We start from the raw sequence: 25,419 nt of genomic DNA on the forward strand, positions 1-25,419 counted from the left end.
AACCCCTTCCCAAACCTTCCCAATAGAAGCCCAGCCCTCCTTCCTGGCAGTGCTCCCTGGCATTGCTGGAGCATGAATTCCTCCCTCCTGGGGGTTATAATTCCCCATTTTATAAAACGTGTTGTAAGCCCCATGTTGAAGGCAAGGAGAAAGTTGGGGTGGGGGCGGGAGATGGTGATGGACAGAGCTGCCTACTTGAGGGAATGATACAGTAGGCAGGCCGTTAAGTAGATGTGAATGGATGCTAATATGGCCCTTGGCCTTTCATGTTGGGAACATCATTGGAGTGGGGGGGGTGAGGGGGAGGGTTGGTGGGGGAGTTGGTGGAGACGATCTCTACAGGATATGCCAATGGTGTAAAAGCCATTTTGGAATTCCCGCTGGATTCTCTGCCATTGTCACCATTCCTGCCGCTGAAAAATGGGGCAGAAATCCCACCTCGTTATATCTGTCAAATTTTTTATGGTTGTTTTCGACAAAACTGTTTTTCCTTTTATTCACTGACATTACTGGCTGGCCAGAACTTATTGCCCATCCATAGTTGCCCAAGGGCAATTAAGAGTCAACCACATTGCTGTGGCTCTGGAGTCACATGTAGGCCAGACTAGATAAGGGTGGCAGATTTCCTTCCATAAAAGACATTAGTGAACCAGGTGGCTTTTTCTGACAATCAACAACGGTTTCAAGGTCATCAATACATTCTTAATTCCAGATTTTTTATTATTGAATTCAAAGTCCACATTTGCCATGGTGGGATTTGAACCCAGATCCCCAGAGTTTCTGGATTAATAGTCTACCATCCGATCATACCACTCGGCCATCACCTCCCCTACATCAAAGGCAGACATGATCTCACCCATATAGCTAATAGGGTAGACTCTAAATGCCTTGCAATCACTGGGGGGGATGTATGGGGTACCTTACACCTCAGCATTTGGTAATCATTTTTATGTGAAGAGAAAGATGACAAAGTTTAAAGAAAAAAAACTATTAAGTTGCACTCTATAGTATTTTAAATTATAGAATTAATCTCTATAATAATACTACAGTGAAGTTGAAAAACTCACTCCTAGCCAAAGTTTCTGCATAAATTTTGCCTTCAAGTTCTTTATTTATTAAACTAGGTGTATTCCAACAGTTCATTCTGACAATGTAATAACAAATAAAATGGGGAGACTCACAGTTCCATCACACAGCATCACATTACAGTAGTAAAAGAATCTTAAAATGGGAAAACAAAGAAGGTACTTAATCTTTAAGGAACCCTGCAGAATGTAAATGCCCTTTGGTTAAAATATTCATGATCATTTCCTTGGATAGTTGTTTGTTAGACAGACCGTAGTTAAAAGTTATGTTTTAAGACTGTTTCTTGAAGGCAGAGTGGGGGAGGGAAAGGCCAGAGACGACTTTGGGTATGATCATGTCCGTTTTCTTTCGGTCAGGCAAATGTTGGTTGATCAGTCGCAAGGGAACATTTCAAAGCCATTGGGGACACATGCATTTTCTGATTGGCTAATGTTTAAGGGTGTGCTGGAGCGGGTCCCGATGTCAGACTCCATTCAGTTCAGGCGCAGCATTCAGCGAGTTGGAACATTGTACTTTCAGATACCGCCAATCATCCTTACAGTTTTGCTTTAAATATGGTCAAATTTCTGCTGCAAGTGTTTTCCTCCAGCATGTCATCCAACACTGAGCAATGCTCTTACGCCATCAGGGTTAACTAACGCATAAACAACACTGTGAACTTGCCTCCCCCACCAGCTGCTACCTCTGCCGTTTTAGGACTGTACATTGCAACAATAGGTTCACCATATGCCATGATATTGCAGAAGCAAGTTTGCCAAATTTAGAATACCATACCGTCTACACTGATAAAACATAGTAAAGGAGTCACAGAATTAGTGGGGCAGAGCCAACTATTTAAACAACAATTAGCTGAATAATTTCAATTAACATGTACCTTTATTGTTTTTGCTTTGTGACCCTTTGAGGACTCGATATAATCATTTCAGTGAATTAAAAGAAATGAAACGACGAGATATCAAAGTAAAATTATAATAACCACAGTTTCAGCTTCTAGACTACAAAAGGTTTGAAAAAGAAATAACTTGCAGCTCCTTTTGTCCCTTAGTCTACATCTATGATAATCCACAGTGAAAAGTTATAGAAAATATACATTTTTTTTGCAGGTATGGGATACACATTGTGATTTACAAAACGCAAAGGGTTAACGCTCAAAGGGTTAATTTATTATTCAACTAAGAGTTGCGTCCTAACGCTCACGCTAATAATGTTCAAAACACTGTTAAATTCAGCAAAGTTATTGTGTACATTGAGATTGCTTTTCAGTGTAAAAAAATGCAGATGTTAACTGTACAGTTGTCTTAAAAGCAGTGTAAAAGGTCATTGGATGAATATAAGCTCCGCTCTGTGGCCTTTCATGCTTCCCCAACCCACACGATTGTGTTACCTCGTATTATGTTGCTTATCTCACAGTTCAATTTGTTTTGTCTTGCACCTATGATGAACAAGGAATCCTTGGATGGGGTAATGAGGTGCTGTCCAAACAGGCCACTGCCTACTATGATCCTGTTGTTGCTATTCCACAGCCAGTCATTTTGTTTTATGGGATCCTTCAGCCCTTTAATGATGTTAACGTTGCCCGTCGAGAGCTCCAGAAACAGCAGGTCTGTCTGGACGTGAGAGCTGGCATAGATGTAGTACTGGTTGGCCTCTGTGAAAGATGGCTGAAAGGTCACATCAACAATGTGCAGGTTTGTAGTAATATCAAAGGCAGACTTGATCTCACCCCTATAGCTGATAGACTGGACTCTAATTAACCCCTTGTAATCATCCGTGCTGACAAGGTAGTGTCCATCGGGGGAGATGTATGGAGTACCTGACACCTCATCATTGTATCCTATTACAGAATCAGTGACACTGTTGACGATAATCTGTGGCCGGGATACGGTTGAGTCATTCGCCAGACAATGAATGAAGTAATAGCCGCCAAGATGAGTGTAGGCCATTGCCTGTGGAATGCAGCTGTAGTTTTTTAAGCTGATGGTTTTAATGTAGGCCACTGTCTCCAGATCAATCTTATGAAGTGCTGCTTCTGATCTGTGCAGAATAAACCCAAATCTAAAATAGAAAATTAAAACACAAATTGCACAGAATATTCATTATTTAAGTAAAGATAAAAGTGAGAAAGCAACTATTTAATGTTTATTTATTAATGTCACAAGTAGGCTTATGTTAACACTGCAATGAAGTTACTGTGAAAATCCCCTACTTGCCACACTCCAGTGCCTGTTCGGGTACACTGAGGGAGAATTTAGCATGGCCAATGCACATCGTTGACTGTGGGAGGAAACTGGAGCATCCGGAGGAAACCCACGTAGGTCAGGGGGAGAACGTGCAGACTGCACACAGACAGTGATCCAAGCCAGGAATCGGGCTCAGGTCCCTTGTGCTGTGAGACCGCAGTGTTAACCACTGTGCCACCATGCCACCCCATAGGAGCAAATTTCTGTATGTTTGCACTGGTTTTGTATATTCATTCACTGTAATGATGGCAGAAAAGTAATGGAAGTTCTCATAAAAACATTGCTTCTGGCAGTTTCCACAGCTTTTCACCCAAGTTAAGGCAGATGAGTAGGAGAAACACCTCCCTGCCCCGTTAGACAAAGATAATTCGTTTAAAATTGCAATCTAATAAAGATAAGTATCACCCATGTTAACAATTTGCCATTTATTTCTATTCTACTGGGCTGCAGTTAGATAGAAGACTCATCTATTAAAAATCATAGATTTGAACACTAAAAATACGTTTAGTTAAGAGGTTATTTCTGTGATAGACAGAAGTATCTGCTTATAAAACTTTATGTAGCTGGCTATCTTACAGATTCTTCCTTGCTTTGAGTGGCAAAGCCTGCGGTGTTAGGTTTAAGAGAGACCGTTCTAAATAAAGCAATAATAGAATAAGAAAAACACACAGCACAAAAGAGGACTATGTTGAATTTCAGCTGGTTCTTTGAAAGTGGCACCATGCTTAGCCCACACTGCTATTTTTTGTCCATAACTCAGTAGGTTTCTCAACTATCTGTCCAATTTCCTTTGAAAATTATTTAAGGAAACCGCTTTCATTAGCTTTTCATGCAGACATTCCAGGACCCCTGTCGTTTATTGCAAGGGGAACGGAATATAAAAGTAAGGATGTTTTTCTATAGTTGTATAGGATGTTGGTGGGACCATGCATGTTCTCCTCGTGTCTATTTGGCTTTCCTCCAGGTGCTCCAATTTCCTCCCACTGTTTTAAAGATGTGCTGGTTAGGTGCATTGCCATGCTACATTCTCCCGCAGTGTACCCAAACAGGCACCAGAGTGTGGTGACCAGGGGATTAGGTTAAGTGGACTAGCCATGTATGGAGTTACAGGGTTATGGCGGGGAGAGGGCCAGGGTAAGCTATTTGGTGCATACTCGATGGCCCGAATGGTCTCCTTCTGCACTGTAGGATGCAGAGAGGATGAGGGGGTTAGTTTACCTCTGTCTGAACTCTGACGAAGCATTATCCTGACTCAAAACGTTGGATCTATTCTCTCTCCACAGATGCCCTCAGACCTGCTGAGTTCCTCCAGAATTTTCTGGTTTTGTTTCAAATTCTAGCATCCACAGTATTTCGCCTTTATCTTAGTCAGAAAATTGGCTAGTTTCTGACTAAGTGCAGAGTGTGGTAGTAAACCAGTATTTTCAGTGAGGGGTGGAACACAGGGAGCTGTTCAGAGGAGCAGGGGACTGATTAAGTTGAGATCTGGTTATAACAGCCTCACCTACACCATCGTGAAAGGTGAGGAGGCTTTAGTTGGGGGACAGGAAATCGCCCCTTTTATATTCACCACATCGAATATCATCCTCTGACAAATATCTCAAGCTGACTCACACAAAGTTGTCGGAAAACTGCTTTCAACTGTTGCCATTGAGTTAAGTGTAAACACCTTATCATGGTTTTCAGTGTACGACTCTCCTGTTCTAGTTTGTTTGATATCAACTAGAACGATTCACCTGGGTGCAAAATATCACCTGACCAAATGAATGAATTCTTCAGCTTTCCCTGAATTAGCTTAACCCAAGGAAGTATCTGGATGATAATGGAGCTATTAGCTGATTTTTGATCAGCAGGATTTTCAGATTCAGGTCAGAAGTTTAAAATCATATCAAAATGCTGGATTTGTAGCAGTCGGTATTGAATCTGAGAGGTTTAGATTGTTCCTTGGGGAGTACAGGGATGAAAGGTTTATGATCTGCAAGTGCAGTAAATTGCCAATCATCGTTAGATAACATCTTTGCCCAGCCCATCTACTTACCAACACTCATTCTTGAAGTTGCTTACTGGAATTGAGTTACCAACAGGCATAAATATTAGGTGTGAGGTGGACCAAAACTGGCTTTGATTACAGCAACAAACTGAGCTCACTTAGTGTCCTTAATGTGCACAGATCTACCATCGACAATAAACAGTGTAAAGAAAAGGGTCAGAGCGGGCACAAAGTGAGGTGCTTTATAGAATCTCTACAGTGCAGGAGGAGGCCATTTGGTCCATCATGTCAGCATCGACCACAATCCCATCCAGGCCCTATTCCTGTAACCCCCATATATTTATTCTGCTAATCCCCCTGACACTAAGGGCAATTTAGCATGGCCAAGCAACTTAACCTGCACATCTTCAGATGTTGGGAGGAAACTGGAGCACGGGGAGGAAACTGGAGCACCTGGAGGAAACTCCCAAGACATGGGGAGAACATGCAAATTCCACACAGACAGTGATCTGAGGCTGAAATTGAACACAGGTCCTTGGTGTTGAGGTAGCAGTGTTGATCACTGTGCTTGAAGGAGAGGAAGATATTAAAGGATTTAGGGGAGAAAACAAAGTGCAGTTCGTTGATAATGGCTACACTGCCACTCCAATGGTTTAAGTAGGGCAGGTGGTGAAACCCATAGCCAGGTGTGGAAGCTTCAGTGAAAGGCAAGGTGTCACCAACAGTGAACCCACTTCTCTCAAAGCTCGAACATGTATATTAATGAGTCGTCGGACATCCTGAAGGGGAAAAAAACCATATGCTCAGGCACCTTTCTTTTCTCTTTCATTGCTTGCTGGGGATTTTCTATTCCTCTTTTTAAGCTTTGCATTCTCCTTATCTTGAAGATTAAAATATTTGTCAAAGGCTGTTAATGGTTCCTCAAGGCTGGTTGCTGATTCATTAATGCCTTGCATTAGGATAATATGATATGCAAGATCACAAAACCAAGGTGGAAAGGCAGAAAAGTTGCTTCTCAAAGATGCTGCATGCATTTCCCCTTGGGTTTGGCCCTTGGATAAGTTCAAACTGATTTAGTAAGTTGGATTTTTGATCCATGGTCATTTAATACCGCAGTTGCAGCTTTAAATGTTGTCATTTTAAGAATGTCTGTGCCGTAATTCCTTTTCCCCTTTGCTTTTTCGCAGGAACTGCTTTAAATGTAATTTTCCTTTTAAGAATGGCTATGGAATATTCACGTTCTTTTTTCAAACTTTTAACTCTGCCAGTTTTTCTGGACTCTGCAAAATGGTGATGGTGTGCTTCTTGAAAATCTTTAGCATTGGTTATTGGCTGGTTTTTGTTCTCAATGATTTGCCAAGTAATGATGGTCTGATTCAAACTTATACTTCCTGTCTTCCGAGCAGGACATTTGCAACATTCCCAAGAGATTTAAATAACCATATATTTTCCTTATTGGCTACAAGGGACGTCCCAGAGGATTGGCGAATAGCCAATGTTGTTCCTTTGTTTAAGAACAATAGCAAGAATAATCCAGGAAATTACGGGCCGGTGAGCCTTACATCAGTGGTAGGGAAATTATTGGAGAGGATTCTTCGGGACAGGATTTACTCCCACGTGGAAATAAGTGGATGTATTAGCGAGAGGCAACATGGTTTTGTGAAGGGGAGGTTGTGTCTCACTAACTTGATCGTGTTTTTCGAGGAGGTAACAAACTTGATTGATGAGGATAGGGCAGTGGATGTTGTCTACATGGGACTTCAGTAAGGCCTGTGACAAGGTCCTTCATGGCAGACTGGTGCAGAAGGTGAAGTCACATGGGATCAGAGGTGAGCTGGCAAGGTGGATACAGAACAGGCTCGTCATAGAAAACAGATTAGAAGTGGAAGGGTGCATTTCTGAATGAAGGGCTGTAACAAGTGGCGTTGCTCAGGGATCAGTGCTGGGACCTTTGCTGTTTGTAATATATATAAATGATTTGGAGGAAAATGTAACTGGTTTGATTAGTAAATTTGCAGAAGACACAAATTGGTGGATATGCAGATAGTGATGATGACCATCAGAGGAAACAACAGGGTATAGATTGGTTGGAAACTTGGGCAGAGAGATGACAGGTGAATTTAATCCGGATAAATGTGCATTTTGGAAGATCTAATACAGGTAGGAAATATACAGCAAATTGCAGAACCCTTAAGCGTATTGATAGGCAGAGGGATCTGGTTGCACAGATACATAGGTCACTGAAAGTAGCAACACAGGTGGAGAAGGTAGTCAAGAAGATATACAGCATGCTTGCCCTCATTGGCCAGGGTATTGAGTTTTAAAATTGGCAAGTCATGTTGCAGCTTTCTAGAACCTTAGTTAGGTCGTACTTGGAATATAGTGTTCAATTCTGGTTGCCACACTGCCAGAAAGACGTGGAGGCTTTGGACAGGGTACAGAAAAGATTTACTAGAATGTTGCCTGGCCTGGAGGGCATTAACTATGAGAAACTTGGTTTTTTTCTCATTGGAATGATGGAGGTTGAGGAGCAACCTGATCGAAATCTACAAGTTATGGGGGCGGCATAGACAGAGTGGATAGTCAGAAGCTTTTTCCCAGGGTGGAAGAGTCAATTACTAGGGGGCATAGGTTTAAAATACTACGGACAAGGTTTAAAGGAGATATACGAGGCAAGTTTTTTTTATAGAGTGTGGTGGGTGCCTGGAACTTGCTGCTGGGGAGGTAGTGGAAACAGATACGATAGTGAGTTTAAGGGGAGTCTTGACAAATACATGAATAGGATGGGAATAGAGAGATATGATCCCTGGAAGGTTAGCGGGGCTTTACTTCTGTGGGGCGGTATGATCGATGTAGGTTTGGAGAGCTGAAGGGTCTGTTCCTGTGCTGTAATTAAGAGTTCCGAGGCCATGTGTTGGGCCTCTGACTGGGGAAGTGCATTTTAGCAGTTTTTTTTTCAATGGTGCCTCTGACACTGAATACATTAAAGGGTTCTCAGGCCTTGCTTCAGCCTGGAACTTTAAAAGATTTAACTCAGCCTTGCAGGTTCAATGGACTCTCTGAAGTTGGACTTGTGCCTTCAGCTTCTGTTGGGAGCTTGTCTCAGCTCAGAACTTTTGATGGCGTATTCATTGAATGTTTCAGCGTTTTAGCCAGGTTGAGGGTTTCAGTTCCCAATCTGCCATCATGTTGGAAGGGGGTTGGTTACAGAAAAATGCCCTTAAAGTAGTCTTTGTAGTCTTCAGTAGTTTAACTGTAAGTCTTTGTTAATAGGTAGAACTGTTACACATGTGCAGTAAGGGGTTTATAAAGGGTCTGCAGTAAAGGGTATATACAGTGAAGGGAATAAAGGCTGGGAGCTATCTCCACACTTAGGTCTCTATCAGTCTCTGCTTAACACCACACTGACCTCGGGTCTGGGTCATGTGCCTTACTGTGGAGGGTACTATCATTACTCTCACATTAACTCTGTATGTGCCAGACCCTCATTTTACAATTTCCATCTTCAGTTATATCACCATCTTCCAACGTTTTAGTAGTTTTGGTTAAACTTTCATACATCGTGGATTTGGTATCTTACACTGCAGAGCAATAGGAATGACAGATTTCCCAGTTAAACAGTTTGGCCTGTGCGCCCTTCACATTGGCTTTACTGTCAATTGCAGGGGAAAATGTAACAAAAATAGCATCCTCTGATGTTGGTATAAAGGATAGACTAATGAGTTGCTGTGTTAGTACTGTATTTAGGTCAACTAAACAACCAGGTTTTCTGCTCATGATAAATACATCAGCTGAGACTGCTTGTTTGTTGAGGTAGATATGAACATAAAATTTTCCAAGCAATGAAAGAGGTGCTTTGTATCAGGGAGACATAAGTGGACTAGCATGTAATGGAGTTTCACTTGGGATTCAGAACTAGCAAGAATAGCTTCAACAGTAACATCCTGTGGAATTAGTGATGAGTTGAACAGATAACCTTACAAGTATTATTCTAATATTAGGTGACTGCAGATAAATAAATTGGTTCTGTGTTGTTCTGACATAGAAAATAAATATGCATCATCTCTATATTTACATATAGTAGACTCTTCTAACAATCAGCTGCAGATTATGCAGTTTGGATTGATTATGCTGTTATGAATATGTAGCTGGGTCACCATTTTTCAACAACAATTTGTTTTGCTGGAGGCGTAAGGACAGCACTGGGATAAGTGATATAATTTCCCGCATGCAGAGAGGATGCTTAGGACTGGGCAATTCATACAACTGGATGGAATCCTGAGATACTCAGTGAGAGGATGCCTATGCAATGCTAATAATTTATCACTGATCATTTCCATAGAATAGTTTCAGAGAATCCCTAAAGTGTAAAAGGAGGCCATTTGGCCCACCAAGCTTACACCAACGACAATCCCACCTGGGCCCTATCCCTGTAACCCTGCTAATCCCCCTGACACAAAGGGAAAATTTAGCATGACCACTGAACCTAACTTGCACATCTTTGGAGGAAACTGGAGCACCCGGAGGAAATCCAGGCAGAGACGGGGAGAACGTGCAAGCTCCACACAGACAGTGACCCAAGCCGGGAATCAAATCCAGGTTTGTAGGGCAGCAGAGTTAACTACTCTGCCACCCATTTTGTCAGCTATTCTTATATTATCAGTTACTAATCTGTCTTTTCATTATTGGTTGTATACAGATTTGACACTGGATTACATAGGTATTAGATGCAATTATCTAGTTAAGAAAAACAAAGTGCTTCAGCACGGCCAATGTTACGTGTGTCCATAGGCATAAGATGCCTTGGCCATTGCTGGGCAATCACCATAGGAAACATACACAGTGGAGTGAACCTGACCATTGTTCCATCTTGGCATGATGTAGTTAGAGCTTGATGTTTATCTGGACTTGCTGCTTGGTTCCTACACCTGCTGTATGACATCTGGCTAGTTCTAAAATCTAATCTAACGTTCTCTCTTTTTCTGGCACTCAGCAGTGCCAAAAATTGGACAAATAACCTCCCATAAACTATAATTTAATTTTATCAGCTGCATTAGCATAACAAAGTTTGGCTTATGGTCAATACAAAAAATGTGGAGAATCAATCTACAGACTAATTCTCATGTGGGGCAGCACGCTGGCACAGTGGTTAGCCTTACTGCCTCTCAGCTTCACGGACCAGAGTTCAATTCCAGCCTTGGGTGGCTATCTGTGTGGAGTTTGCATATTCTCCCTGTGTCTACTTGGGTTTCCTCCAGGTGCTCCGGTTTCCTCCAAAGATATGCAGGTTATGTGGATTGGTCATGCTAAATTGTCCCTTAGCATCCCAAGTTGTGTAAGTAACATGGATTGGGGGTTACGGAAATCAGATGGGCCGGGGTATGGGCCTGGATAAGGTGCCGAGTCAGTGCAGGGCTGAATGACCTCCTGCTGCACTATTCTACATATCCCATTGAAACATGATTGATTCTTAAATGGAACAGGCACCCACCATTGGCTGGTGGTGGGATCTTCCAGTGCACCATTGTCAACATTGTTTCCCTTTGTTTGCACCCTCTGTCGCTAGGGAACCCACAGTTGTGGGGAAGGGGAGGGTCACTGTCAACAGGACCAAAAGATCCTGCCGGCAGGAACAACAGGAAAGTCCCACCCATTGTATTTTGGCTTTGGGGTGAAATGAATAAATAAATTAGCCCTGTTATAATCTGTAGTATGCAACATGCTGGGTTTATCTTTTTATTGTTCCCTCCATTTTAAAAAAAAAACTATTGCTCTTTTCTATGTAACATTGGTGATATTAAAGTCCATGATTGTATGAAACTATGATGTGGCCATGCTGGTGTTGGACTGGGATGGGCACAGTAAGAAGTCTCACTAGGTTAAAGTCCAACAGGTTTATTTGGCATCACAAGCTTCGGAATGCTGCTCCTTCATCAGATGAAGTGGCAGTCCTCCGAAAGCTCATGATTCCAAATAAAACTGTTGGACTTTAACCTGGTGTTGGCAGACTTCTTACTGTATAAAACTATTTTATCCAGTTCTCCTGCTGTAGTAGGGTTGCTTTAAAATGTTAAATGGGGATGTATATGCCAACCACAAGACTGTATTACTAGTAGAACTGTGGTAAATGGATGTAGATGTGCGGCAGTGGGGGAAGGGGGAGCTCTTACTGAATCTATCATAGACTGGAACTTAAGGCTGAGTGAAGCCTGCATACTGTACAGATGTTAATTAATCATTTCACACTTTCTGGACTCATTTTACATTCCTCAAATATCATCCACAAACATCTCATTGCTATTCGGAACTAGCGTTGTTGTACAATTATTCTGTTTGTTTGGAAGAATAGCCTTCAAGTGCTACAAATGAAGCAAACACCACTTCATGTTTATTCCAACAGAACATTCCTCGTTTCTTCCTCGGATATTTGGAAGGAAATTACACAACTGTACAGCATATAGTATATTTCTCACACAAGACGCTCTGTATGAGAAACGTACCCTGCTGTTGCATTGTCACGGGTATCTCTCTGTAAAACAAGCCTGTAGAATTTTACCTAATGTGATTGATGATTAGGTTAGTCGGAGGAATAAAAAAGTCATCCACCCGATCAAACTGCTTGCCAACTGGTTGTGTGTGGATGGTGTGATGGCCTCCATTTCCACTTGCCTGAGTGATGATCTGTAAAGGTAAGAGCCAGAATAATCAACGTAATCACATAGCTATGTGTCTCCAAATTAAAGTCTGGAATTCCAATATTATTACCTGGAAACTCTATTCACTCTAATGTGACCTTGATTTCTTGTAGGTCATTTTTTTGTTCTTGACTTAATTACTTACAGATATTTCCCATTTTCCTCTGGGTTATAATGTAAATTGGTATTGACATCATCGAACTATCTAACCTAAACAGGCATTCAATTGTAAGTCTCCATAGTGGGAAGGGTATTTGGCCAATAGGTCAACACAGCTGAGTGCATTAGTTGAAAATGCAGCTGTAGAAATACATTGAAGCCAAATTTATCAGTCTAGCTGGAAAATATGCATGAAATGTCACCACCATTTGCACACAGAAAGAAATATCAGTGAATTAAATACTTCATTAACTTCACAGAATCTTAGCAACCCACAGCACAGAAGGAAGTCATTTGGCCCATAGTGCTTATGCTGGCTCTTTTGTGAGACAGTTGGTTTGATTCCTGTTCATGCTAAAGGAAATTAAGTCCTGTACTTTCTAATGTTGGCCCACACCACTAAACAACTGCATTGTCAGGCCCTGGTACACAGGTTAATGATCCAGAAAGGGTACAGCTGGTTTTTACTGGAGTCTGATTTTCAACTGTGTTTCACCTGCCATTATCACATGGCAAAAAATTTGGAGCAGAAAATGACAACTTAATTCCCCACATACGCTACTGATAGTCAAGGTTCCCTCCGGCAGCACACATTCAGAAAGTTACCATTTCTGATGGATCTATTCAACAGAGGACAGAAATTCCCACTGGCAAAGTTTATGTACAAATTCTCTATGCATTCTTGAGACATTTCTGTGTATACTATTTTTACACAACAGTTAATTCTTTAGTAACAATACAGAATTTTTAGCTGCTTATCTTCAATTAGTTTCACTGATTAAGTTGGAAAATAACTCATGACCATCTCTATATATTTGTGTTTCCTAACTCCAGTTGAACCGCCAATTGAACACGAGTTTTTTTAGGATCTGCATTTACCTGACCAAGCTAATTATCATCTCAGAACATATTGATTTTAATTCTGGTCCACAGTTATTTAATTTGGTTCGAAAGGAGGTCCGTAGGTCAACCATTAGTCCAAAGATGTGCGGGTGAGGTGCATTGGCCATGTTAAATTTCCCCTTACTGTCCCAGGATGCATTAGATGGATTAGCAGGGTATAGGGGATAGGGCCTAGGTGGGATTGTTGTCGGTGCAGACTCAATGGGCAGAATGGCCTACTTTTGCGCTGTAGCGATTCTATGATTCTTACTGAACCCAAATTGTGTGGTTAAATGTCCAACTCACAATACCACAGATGGGCGGTACAGTAGCACAGTGGTTAGCACTGCTGCCTCACAGCTCCAGGGACTTCGGTTCGATTCCTTGCTCAGGTCACTGTCTATGTAGAGTTTGCATACTCTCCCTGTGTCTGGGTGGGTTTCCTCCAGGTGCTCCAGTTTCCTCCCATGCTCCAAAGATGTGCAGATTAGGCTGATTTGTCATGCTAAATTGCCCCTTAGTATCTTGGGATGTATAGGTTAGAGGAATTACCAGAGTAAATGTGAGAGGTTGTAGGGATAGGGCCTGGGGTGGGATTGTTGTTGATGCAGACTTGATGGGCTGAATGGCCTCCTTCTGCACTGTAAGGTTTCTATGAAACAATAGAGGGACTTTTAATTCCACTTGTGGAAAGCTGGGGAAACGTTTGTGCGAGGCCTGGTCCATTTTACTGGCCAGGCTCCATTAATGTTCAGTTGACCAGCTGTCAATCCAAATCAGGTACACAGAGACAGCTCACTGACACTGGGTCTCTGAATCCTGGGCAGCTTAACAATTACTGGGTACGCAGTCAGGGGCGGCTGTTCTTTTGTTTTATTATGGAATGTACTTTTGTTCAACCTTTTGAATTGTTTAGGCTTAAATGTTTTTCCCACTGTTTATTTACCACCATACCTGTTAGTCTAATTAACCATAGTTAGTTCTCCCCCTCATATGTGTGTAATTGGTTTTGTTTACGTTTAAAGTTCTTGTTTGTGATTGAAGTGTGTCACTTTCAAACCTAGCATAGAATTCAATTGTGATCACTATTTCCCAGTTGAACTTTTACTTTGAATTTGCTTGTTAACCCTGCCTCATTACACAATATTAGACTTAAATACTGCTATCCCTGGTTGGTTTCACAACACTGCTCCAGGAAACTCTCACAAAAACATTCTACAAATTCACCTCCAAACCACCCTTGCCAATTTGATTGGACAGTCTATATGAAGGCTGGAATTTTCCGGCTGTTCATGCAGATGGGATTTTCCATCCCACTGGGGTGAATGGAGATTTGCAGGGTGGTGTGAATGGCTGGTAACATTGTGCCCCCTGAGTCTCCCTCAATTATTCCCTTCCTCTGGTACATACTCTTGCTTAAAGCTCTGTCTAGTGGTATGACTATTGTAAGGCAGCCTAAAAATTGCCCCCACCATTTTTTCTTACACTTGCTGTTCCTAATCTTCACCTATACTGATTCCACTTCATGATTGTCTGAGCCAAGATATTTCACAACTAATGTCCTTTTTAAAAATTTTTTCACAGGATGTGGGTATTGCTGGCTAGGCCAGCATTTATTGTCCATCCCTAACTGCCCTTGAGAAGGTGATGGTCACCCATCTTCGTGAATGGTGCAGTCCATGTGGTATAGGTACACCCATAGTCTTTTTTGTTCTGAGTTGGTAATCTCTAATGTGTAGACTCTAGGGGTGGGATTTTCTGGCTGTGATAGCCACAAGACCGGAAAATCCTGCCCGAGGTGAACAGACCTTTGCATTGCTTGTCCCGCCCACTATGATTCCCGTGGCAGGCGGGGTGGGAAAATTCTGCCTGAGATGGTTTCTGGACAGATTGTCATCATACTCTGGTACTTGACTTAACTCTTGTTTATTAGTGTTGCATCTAAACAGGTTACAGAGTAGGCATGTTGCTCCTCAGCATGGTATTACAGCCTCTCTCTCTCTCTCTCAACTGACTGATGTCAGTGATACATAATCATCTACATCATAGATTAGCATAGCCCATCTGTTTATCCTTTAAACTGCATTGTTAATGAGGGAGTTCCAGGATTTTGACCCAGCAAGAAAGGTGATATAGTTCCAAGTCAGGATGGTATGTGGCTTTGGGAGGTGAACTTGCAGATGGTGCTGTTCCAATCCATCTGCTGCCTTTGTCCTTCTAGATGTTAGAGGTTGCAGATTTGGAAGGTGTTATTGAAGGAGCATCCTTCATGTCATCCCGCATAACTGCACTTTCCATTTCTCCTTCGCTCCTTTACCACTCTGTCTCTCTTTTCGAAATATTGTGTACACTGGAATATTTATTTCCCATCCTTAGTGAAGATGCAACCTGCCTTTGTAATGGCTATTAAATCTAAACCATTTATCTCTATTGTGCTACTAGCTTATCTTACTGCAGATGCTGCACACATTAAGATAAAGTGCTTTAATTTTGTGTTTTATTGCTATTCTCTGCATGGATCTCACTCACTCATGCAAAGTTATTGTTAAAGTGTCTGTCCCCTCCTATCCTATTCTACTTTTCTTTACTCACTTTGCTACACTGTTTGTTTGTTATCTCAACTTTTCTCTTTGGATTTTCAAGTTACTCTTCACCCAGAACACTCCCTGCCTCCCTGTTTGCTTAGAGTTTTAAGCAAAGTGAAGATTTGCCAGGATGCTGGTCACAGCCTCATTTATGTGAAGCCCATTCCAATTTGATCAGCTATCTCTTTTCTGGCTGGTGCCAGTACTCCATGAATGGAAGCCCCTTCTAATGACATCACTCTTTGAACCTGTTGTTTATTTCTCTAATCTATTTAACCCCATATGCCAATTGGCAAATGGATCACCTTTGATGTTCTGTTTTTTAATTGGACTTTAACTTCTCAAACTCTCAACAGAAAATCATTCCTAATTCCATCAATGTTGTTGGTTCCTATGTGGACAACAACAAGTGGACCTGCCCCCTTCTACTCCAAGTTTTTTTTCCTAACTGCGAAAACGTGTCCTTAATCTTAGCACCAGTCACGCCACACAAGGCTGAACTCCTGGTCATGGTTTTAAAGAACATTATTTGTCCCCCTAACTATATTGTCCCCAATCTCTACCACTTCATTTTCCCTCCCCCTGACTTAAATGGCATTTGGCACCATAGCGCCACGGTCAGTTGGTTCATCCATCCAGCATTCCTCCTCCTCATCCACACAGATAGCAACTGCCTCATATTTATTGGGCAAAGTTAAGGTTAAGGTTCCTCTATCAATATGAACTGCAATCTTCCCAAAAATAGACAGAGAATTGGATCATGCGAGAGAGCCAGGAGAAGCCACAAGCTGCACAGTTGGCTGTTCTCACTCTATTGAATAACACTCTTTGCAATTTCAAAGGGGAAATAAGATTCACATAGGCAGCTGGAGAGGTGGGACCTTAGAAAGCTGGCAACACCGGGAATCTTGAGTTTGGGCTCCCTTTTTAAAGGGTAACCTGATCTCCAATTTCAATAAAAGGCACCCCAACCACCCCCTCACAAAGACACTGAACACCCCTCCCCCTCTCCCACCATGAATACTGAGACACCTCTTGGATAAGGGCACCCCATCCATCCCTCAACAGATAAAAGAACTCTCCCCACACGTGGAAGGGTAAACCCCCCCCTCCCCCAACAATGCCAGGCTGCAGTAGTGATGTGGGTATGCCGGCGTTGGACTGGGGTAAACACAGAGTAAAAAGTCTGACAACACCAGGTTTTAGTCCAGTGAGTTTACTATCAAATAAAGCAGTTGGACTAAAACCTGGTGTTGTCAGACTTTTTACAGGGTGCAGTACCACAGGGTATTGGGCATGTCTCTCACTTCAGGAAGCACAATGGATGACATGTCCCTGTCTACATCACTGGGACAAAGTAGAAATGATCGAGAGCTTCAAGTTTTTAGGTGTCCAGATCATCAACAGCGGGGAGGGACCAGGTGTCCTGATCCCTCCATGCCGATACTATCGTTAAGAAAGCCCAACAACGCCTCTACTTTCTCAGGAGTCTAAGGAAATTTGGCATAAGAACATAAGAAATAGGAGCAGGAGTAGGCCATCCAGCCCTTCGAGCCTGCCCCGCCATTCAATAAGATCATGGCTGATCTGTTGTGGCTCAGTTCCACATTCCCGCCCTCTCCCCATAACCCTTAATCCCCTCTCTTATCAAAAACCCATCAACCCGCGTCTTAAAAATATTTAGCGAGGCAGCCTCCACCACTTCAACGGGCAGAGAATTCCAGAGATTCACCACCCTTTGAGTGAAGAAGTTCCTCCTCAACTCCGTTCTAAACCGCCCCCCCTTTATCTTGAGGCTGTGCCCCCTAGTCCTACTGTCTTTTGAGTGGGAAGAGTCTCTCCACCTCTATCCTATCCATCCCATTCATCATCTTATACGTCTCAATGAGATCTCCCCTCATTCTTCTAAACTCTAACGAGTACAAGCCCAGCTTATTCAGCCTCTCCTCATAGCTCAACCCCCTCAACTCCAGTATCAGCCTAGTAAACCTCCTCTGCACTCCCTCCAAGGCCAAAATATCTTTGCGCAGGTGCGGCGCCCAAAACTGCACACAGTACTCCAGCTGCGGCCTCACCAATGCCCTATACAGCTGCAGCAAGACTTCCCTACTTTTATATTCAATCCCCTTCGCTATGAAGGCCAGCATCCCATTCGCCTTCCTGACCACCTGCTGCACCTGCAAGCTGGGTTTTTGCGACTCGTGCACAAGGACCCCAAGGTCCCTCTGCACCGTCGCCTGCTGCAGTTTTTCGCCACGTAAGTAATAGTCCTTCCTACCATTATTCCTACCAAAGTGGACCACCTCACACTTGCCAACATTAAATTCCATTTGCCATTTCCTGGCCCATTCACCCAGCCTATCTAGATCCTTCTGCAGACTCTCCACACCCTCCACGCAATTTGCCGTTCCCCCAATCTTGGTGTCATCAGCAAATTTCGACACCCTACACTCGGTTCCCTCCTCCAGATCATCTATATAAACGGTAAAAAGCTGAGGCCCCAGCACCGACCCCTGGGGCACTCCACTAGTCACCATCCGCCAATCCGAATAGCACCCGTTGACCCCCACTCTCTGCCTCCTATTTGACAACCAATCCTCTATCCACGCTAACACCCTACCCCCAACTCCATGTCCCTCGACCTTCTGCAATAACCTCTTGTGAGGTACTTTGTCAAACGCCTTCTGAAAATCCAGAAAGACCACATCCACCGGCTCTCCTCTATCCACCGCCCTAGACACATCCTCATAGAACTCCAGTAAATTTGTCAGACACGATTTCCCTTTAATGAAACCGTGCTGCGTCTGCTCTATCAAGCAATTCCCTTCAAGATGCCTCGCAATTTCCTCCTTAATGACGGATTCTAACATTTTACCTACCACAGACGTTAAACTAACCAGCCTATAATTCCCCGCCTTTTGCCTGGCACCCTTCTTAAACAACGGCGTAACATTAGCCGTTTTCCAATCTTCCGGCACTTCACCGAAATCCAGCGACGTCTGGAAAATAACCACCAAGGCATCCACTAACACCTCCGCCATTTCTTTCAGAACCCTCGGATGCATTCCATCTGGTCCTGGGGACTTGTCCACAATCAGCCCCTCCAGTCTGTCGAGCACCGCCTCTCTAGTAACAGTAATGTCATTAAGACCCTCCAGTCCTACCACCTTTCCATCACTAACACCCGGCAAATTATTCACGTCCTCCTCCGTGAAGACAGAAACAAAAAAGTTATTCAATACCTTAGCCATATCCCCATCCCCTACCACTAGGTCCCCTTTCTCATCCTCTAAAGGACCAACGTTCACCCTAGCCAGCCTCTTCCTTTTTATATATTTATAAAAACTCTTGCTATCCTTTTTTATATTAAGCGCTAGCCCAGCTTCATAGTTTCTCCTACCCTTCTTTATCAACTTCTTTGTCAATCTTTGTTGACATTTAAACCTCTCCCAATCCTCTTCTCGCCGACTACTCTTTGCTACTCTAAATTCCTCCGCTTTTAATTTAACACTTTCCTTCACCTCCTTCGTTATCCACGGCTTATCACCTCTCCTCCTACGGTCCTTTTTGACCATCGGAATAAATTTCCGCTGAGCACCAAGAAAGATCTCCTTAAAGATCCTCCACTGCTCCTCAACAGACCCTCCCTCCAACGCGCTCCCCCAGTCAACATTCGCCAATTCTTCTCTCATCCTACCGTACTCCCCTCTATTCAAACAAAGTACGCGTGTCTGGGAACCCACTTTCTCCTCCTCCATCTGCACCAGAAACTCCACCATACAATGATCACTCTCCCCAAGAGGATCCTTCACCGCAAGGTCCCTAATTCTACCCGCCTCATTACATAGCACGAGATCCAAGATAGCTCGCTCCCTCGTCGGCTCCAACACGCATGTCCCTACAACTCACCAATTTTTACAGATGCACCATAGAAAGCATTCTTTTTGGTTGTATCACAGCTTGGTATGGTTCCTGCTCTGTCCAAGACCACAAAAAACTACAAAGGGTTGTGAATGAAGCCCAATGAAGCTCAAACCAGCCTCCCATCCATTGACTCTGTCTACACTTCCCACTGCCTTAGCAAAGCAGCCAGCTTAATCAAGGATCTCGCACACCCTGGACATACTCTCTTCCACCACCTTCTGTTGAGAAAATGATACAAAAGTCTGAGGACACATAGCAACCGACTTAAGAATAGCTTCTTCCCTCCTCCCATCAGATTTTTCAATGGACCTACCTCGCATTCAGTTGCTCTTTCTCTACACCCTAGCTTTGACTGTAACACTATATTCTGCACTCCTTTCCTTCTCTATGAACAATATGCTTTATACTGTGTGCAAGAAATAATACTTTTCACTGTATACCAATACATATGACAATAATAAATCAAATCACTAACTGTGGGGCTACAGTAACCAGTGTGCCCCCAGCATGGTTATCTCAACTGGTTTTGAACTGTAGTGCCATTTCATGAAAATCAGGCTTAGACCCTTCCTGGGCAGGAACCTGATTAAATTGCTGATGGAGGCAGGGAAGATGATCAGGGGAGGAGGAGATCATATTCTGAGACCTCACTGGCACAAATCCCATTTCTAGGCTCTTGCGTGATTTAATGGCCATTATGGAATTTGTGCCTATGGTCAACTGGGCCATTAGATCACAGTCACAATCTTTTGCCCCTGACCATTGATCAACTTTAAAGTTCTATCCAGCCAAGGGGTGTGACTGCCTCCTGGAACAAAATTTAATACAATAAATGAATAAATAAAATAAAACAACAAATGCTGGCATCATCACTGCCACTCATGTCATTAATTAATGAAAGAAAAAGACTGTAGAATAAATGTGCGTAAATTAATTAAGAAGAATTAGGGTCTTTTCTACGTTTAAATATTAAGAACATACAGGAGCATAAGTAGATGACTGTGTCCCTCAAACCTGCTCCACTACTCAGTAAGATTACGGCTGATTTAATTATGGTCTTAACTTCACCCTCCCGTCTGACCCCATACCACTTGACGCCCTAGTCGATCAAAAATCTGTCATTACTTTTGAATATTCCTTGCAAAATTAGCTAATCATCAATTTAAAGTCAATGGCCTACCTTCTATTCTTTGGGAAAGGAAGACGTATTAACTCTTTCATACCTGCAGAGTAGGATTGCTTTTGCTCACATCTCCCCAGCTTAGAACCCAAACTTGGTCATGTGACTTGTCATATTGCAATTTCACTGGGACAGGGTCTGTCGATACAGCCTATAAAAGAATTACAATGGCAGACAGTTATATACATTTAGTCCCAGATTCTGCCTCTTGAGTACATATTAGGAGAGCTTGACATTCATTTTGAGATGGTCAGTAACTGCCTTCCAGTCATAGGAACTTCGCAATCTAAAAGACTATAAAAAACTAAAACAAAGAAAATCAAAGTTTTTCTTATAGATCATGGTTTGAACCAAACTATCTTTTCATGAAGTGAAGATTATTTTACATTTAAGGCATATTGTGTGCAGTTTTGGTCTTTTGGTCTCCTGGAATGACGATCTTGTCGTATGAGGAACGGTTGAGGACTCTGAGTCTGTACTCTTTGGAGTTTAAAAGGACGAGGGTAGATCTTATTGAAACTTGCAGGATACTGTGAGGCCTGGATAAAGTGGACATGGAGAGGATGTTTCCACTAGTGGGAAAAACTAGAACTAGAGGGAACAACCTCAGGCTAAAGGGACAATTCTTAAAACAGAGATAAGGAGGAATTTCTTCAGCCAGAGAGTGGTGAATCTGTGTGCCACAGAAGGCTGTGGAGGCCAGGTCATTGACTGTTTTTAAGACAGAGATAGATAGGTTCTTGATTAATCAGGGGATCAGCGGTTATGGGGTAAAGGCAGGTAAATGGGGATGAGAAAAGTATCAGCTGTGATTGAATGGTGGAGCAGACACGATGGGCTGAGTGGCCTAATTCTGCTCCTATGCCTTATGGTCTTTTCTGAGAAGGGATGTTCCTGCTCGAGAGAATGCAATGGAGCTTTACCAGGCTGATTCCGAGGACGGTTGGATTGATGTATGAGGAGATATTGACTAGGTTAGGATTGTTTTTGCTGGAGTTCAGACCAATGAGGGGGGATATCATAGAGACTTATAAAATTCTAACAAGACTAGACAGGATAGATACAGGAAGAATGTTCCTGATGGCAAGGTTGTCCAGAACCAGGGCTCACAGTCTGAGGATAAATCGTAGACCATTTAGGAGGAGATGAGGAGACATTTCTTCACCCAAAGAGTGGTGAGCCTGTGGAATTCATTACCACAAGAAATAGTTGCTGCCGAAACACTGAATGCATTCAAGAGGCAGCTGGATATAACACTTGGGGTGAATGGATCAAAGGTTATGGGGAGGAAACAGGATTAGGCTATTGAGTTGGATGATCAGCCATGATCATGATGAATGGCGGAGTAGGCTCAAAGGGATGAATGACCTCCTCTTGCTCCTATCTGCTGTGTCATTTTCTGAACTGAAGTAATTTGTCAGTTTTTCAATATAAAATATAAACTTCAAAGCGGAGGAAACAACAGAAGTCCTTTGCTTGAAGAGGGCATTCTGCTCCTGTGCCCCCTATTTTTAATGTTTCACATGTATGAAATTTACCTATGCTTGCACCCATTGAGTTTGAGATTGCTTTCAAACTCCGACTGATGTTAGGTGCTAATGGATTTGGAACTGTTATTACTTCGTGGAAAAAATCAGATTCATCTTCAAATACTTCTCACGGCACAAATTAAACGATGATCTTTCTGTCCCTCTTCAGACACAACCTCAAAAGAGTGTGGATCCTTCCACATGACATGACATTTCCACTTCCTACAACAGCCTTGCTTGTGGTCTCTCTGAATCAGACAGCCAATTGAAGAGCAATATTACGATATGCACCACCTACTAGGAACTGGAGCAAGGCTGCTCAAATCAATTTGACATTGGATCATTATAGCCATCAAAGAACAGGCTTTCCCATTGTCAGAGCGATCCTCTTTCAAACTCACGCCCCTGAGGTTAAGGCATGTTTAAACCTTTTAAAACCTGTAATTATTTTCCAACACATTAGATATATTTCTTAAAGTTACCTGCAACACCTTCTGAGACGGAATGTCAATGATAAGAAGGCGGTTCTGTGTGGGTTGGGAGACATAGATGTACTTATCTCTGATGTTTACAGCAGAGGCCCAAACACAGTGCGGAGTGTTTTTCCCTTCACTGCAGGGACAAATCTCTTCCTGTGGAGAAAGATAATGTTTGAAGCTTTTGGTGTTGGGGATGTTTTTATTACAAAATAAATCTTCATCTGGAACTTGGCCTGACTAATGCCTGATCAGCGCTGGTTTTTAATTAAGTAGACATTGTAAAGTATAGTAGCAATAGATGGGGCAGAAGCCTGATAAATGTTTAAAACCTTTGGATGTTTGCGTTCATGTTCTATGTAGGAAGAAAGGGAAGAACTGATACATCATCAATTGTTGGGCAAGTATGATACAATGGAGAACAGGCTGTCATTTAGGCTTATACAAGTCTAGGTTGGGCTAATCTTGCCTTTGAAGCTAATCTCCTTTATGTTTGAAAGCCTGCAGTAGGCAGAGTGAAACTTAAATCCCACACGTCTGGGATAGAGCCAGTACTCAGCAATTGATGGAATCGTATTCTAAACCATGACACCAACAACACTTGTTGCCTTAAGAAGAAGGGGAGAATTTCCTTGGGGTCCTTCCACCTGTCTTCCATAAAATTTGCAAAATATCCCACAAAAAATGTCACCTCTCAAACAGTTATAACCATGCTTAGAAGCATTGACGTTATTTGAGCTTCAGAAGGCATTAATAAAATTGCTAAACTTGACTCTCATTCTTTAAACCCGAACGCTTACATTTCCTCCTGCATCTTAGAAACCACAATTGTCTGTATATAATTGTCCAAAAGCAGTACTGCAGTGGAGGAAGGATTCACACATCTAACTGCCCATCTTGCATCATTGACAGCATGGTGGCACAGTGGTTAGCACTGCTGCCTCAGTGTCAGGGACCTGATTCAATTCCAGGCTTTGGTGACTGTCTGTACGGACTTTGCACATTCTCCCTGTGTCTGCGTGGGTTTCCTCCAGGTGCTCCGGTTTCCTCCCACAGTCCAAAGATGTGTGCATTAGGTGGATTGGCCATATTAAATTGTCCCTTATTGCCACGGGGATTAGCTCGGGTAAATACATGGGGATAGGGCCTGGGTGCGATTGTGGTCGGTGCAGACTCAATGGGCTGAATGGCCTCCTTCTGCGCTGTAGGGATTCTATGCAGATGTCCTTCAATAAGCACACATCTTATTTTCATTTTCGCTTAAGCATTCATTATTCAAGAGATTATCGGACAATAGCTCCACCCATCTGATAATGTTGGCAGGAGGCCAGATCAATTTTTGTGGTCAGATATAATTCAAGTGGAGCAGACATTCGGCCAGCGCTAATCAACTTGCTTAGGTAAACAGGAATGAAGCAAACTTGCAGCAGGGATTTAAAACAAAGGGCTGCAAAGGTTAGTCAACAAAGCAGTATGTTTAAGCAACACGGTGAATACAAACAGCACATACAAGATCAAGGCATTGCAATGTAGAAATATTTAAAACTTACAAAGCTCGCAATGATCCTGTCATTGGCTTTGATCTGTCTTTGAATCTCACATCCTGTGGGCTGAATTATTGTGATTCCATCATCAGAGAATACATAGAACATATTTCCAACACTTAGTCCTTGAAGACAAAACACAAAAATGCTTCACTTGCACATTCTGCAAAATGAAATGCGTAGAAATTTTTAGACAGCATAATTTTTTACAAAAATTCTGAAACGATTTTGAAAACAGTGGTGAAAAGGAAAAGCAATGTTGAAGGCACTAAAAATGCAGCCTCCAAAGAAAAAGAGAAATCACAGAGATGTGTTTGTCAGTTTAACAACTTTCTATGGCAAGTCTCACTTGGCATCAGAAAGGTATTAAAGCAACTGCATTCAGTGAATTTGTGAGAAAATGTAATTGGGTCATTTTCCATCAGTGCAATCTCAAAGCATAACATTAACACACCCACAATACCTCGATGACAGGCTCTAAGAACATTTTCATTTGTATTATTGACCATCTAAAAGTTTAACCCTTATTGACAGTTTTACAAATCTATGGATAAATTATTTTGAGATCTACATGGGTTTGATATAACAAAGTCCAAATATGGCGCATTCTTATTGACTACCTTTGCACTATGTATTCTGGGGCAAATTTTATGATATAGTACTTCAAACACAGTGTTGGGGCAGGTTTGGTGATTCAGATGTAGAGGTCAGCTGGCTTGTATGAACTTACGGTGGATGGGAAAATTCTGCAAGCAAGCTTTCTTGCCTGTCTGTCCAAGTTTCTGCTATGTTCTTCTATCACACATAGATCTTCACTGGGGGATGAAAACTATTGAAGGCAGCACCATATATATTTAAGGATGGTTTTTTGTAAAGGTAGGCTTTCTAATTTAGGGATTTCCCCCCATGAAATTTGGTCAAATAACAGGATGAACAAAGGTGCAAACTAATTCTTGAATCTTGACTGAAATAAAATGAGTTAAGTATCTTCACAGATACTTAATTGCTAACTGGATATAATTGCGCAGCAGCAGCCTCAACCCATCCTTGTCAATGTGACATGGCTCAGTTGCCTATAAACAACTCAGGTGACCAAGAGTACTGTCTACATTAATGCTAGCCTTTAGAT

At 42.4% G+C, this 25,419-nt stretch overlaps 1 protein-coding gene across 3 annotated transcripts in view; it reads right to left on the reverse strand.

The window, feature by feature from the left end:
- Positions 1-1,103: 1,103 nt before the first annotated feature.
- LOC145351477 (follistatin-related protein 5-like) overlaps positions 1,104-25,419 on the reverse strand; it is a 490,544-nt gene continuing 466,228 nt past the window's right edge. For all 3 annotated transcript variants that reach the window (XM_080201073.1, XM_080201071.1, XM_080201072.1), the window contains 5 exons: positions 24,297-24,415; positions 22,753-22,902; positions 20,785-20,892; positions 11,873-11,997; positions 1,104-3,141 (listed from right to left, as the gene is read on the reverse strand). In XM_080201073.1, the coding sequence (XP_080057199.1) occupies positions 2,439-3,141; positions 11,873-11,997; positions 20,785-20,892; positions 22,753-22,902; positions 24,297-24,415 (1,205 nt within the window). In that variant the 3' untranslated portion in view covers positions 1,104-2,438. The remainder of the gene's footprint in view (positions 3,142-11,872; positions 11,998-20,784; positions 20,893-22,752; positions 22,903-24,296; positions 24,416-25,419) is intronic.

This window comes from Carcharhinus amblyrhynchos, chromosome 13, assembly GCF_965287045.1.
Source record: "Carcharhinus amblyrhynchos chromosome 13, sCarAmb.v2.hapA, whole genome shotgun sequence".
NCBI classification, from domain to species: Eukaryota; Metazoa; Chordata; class Chondrichthyes; order Carcharhiniformes; family Carcharhinidae; genus Carcharhinus; species Carcharhinus amblyrhynchos.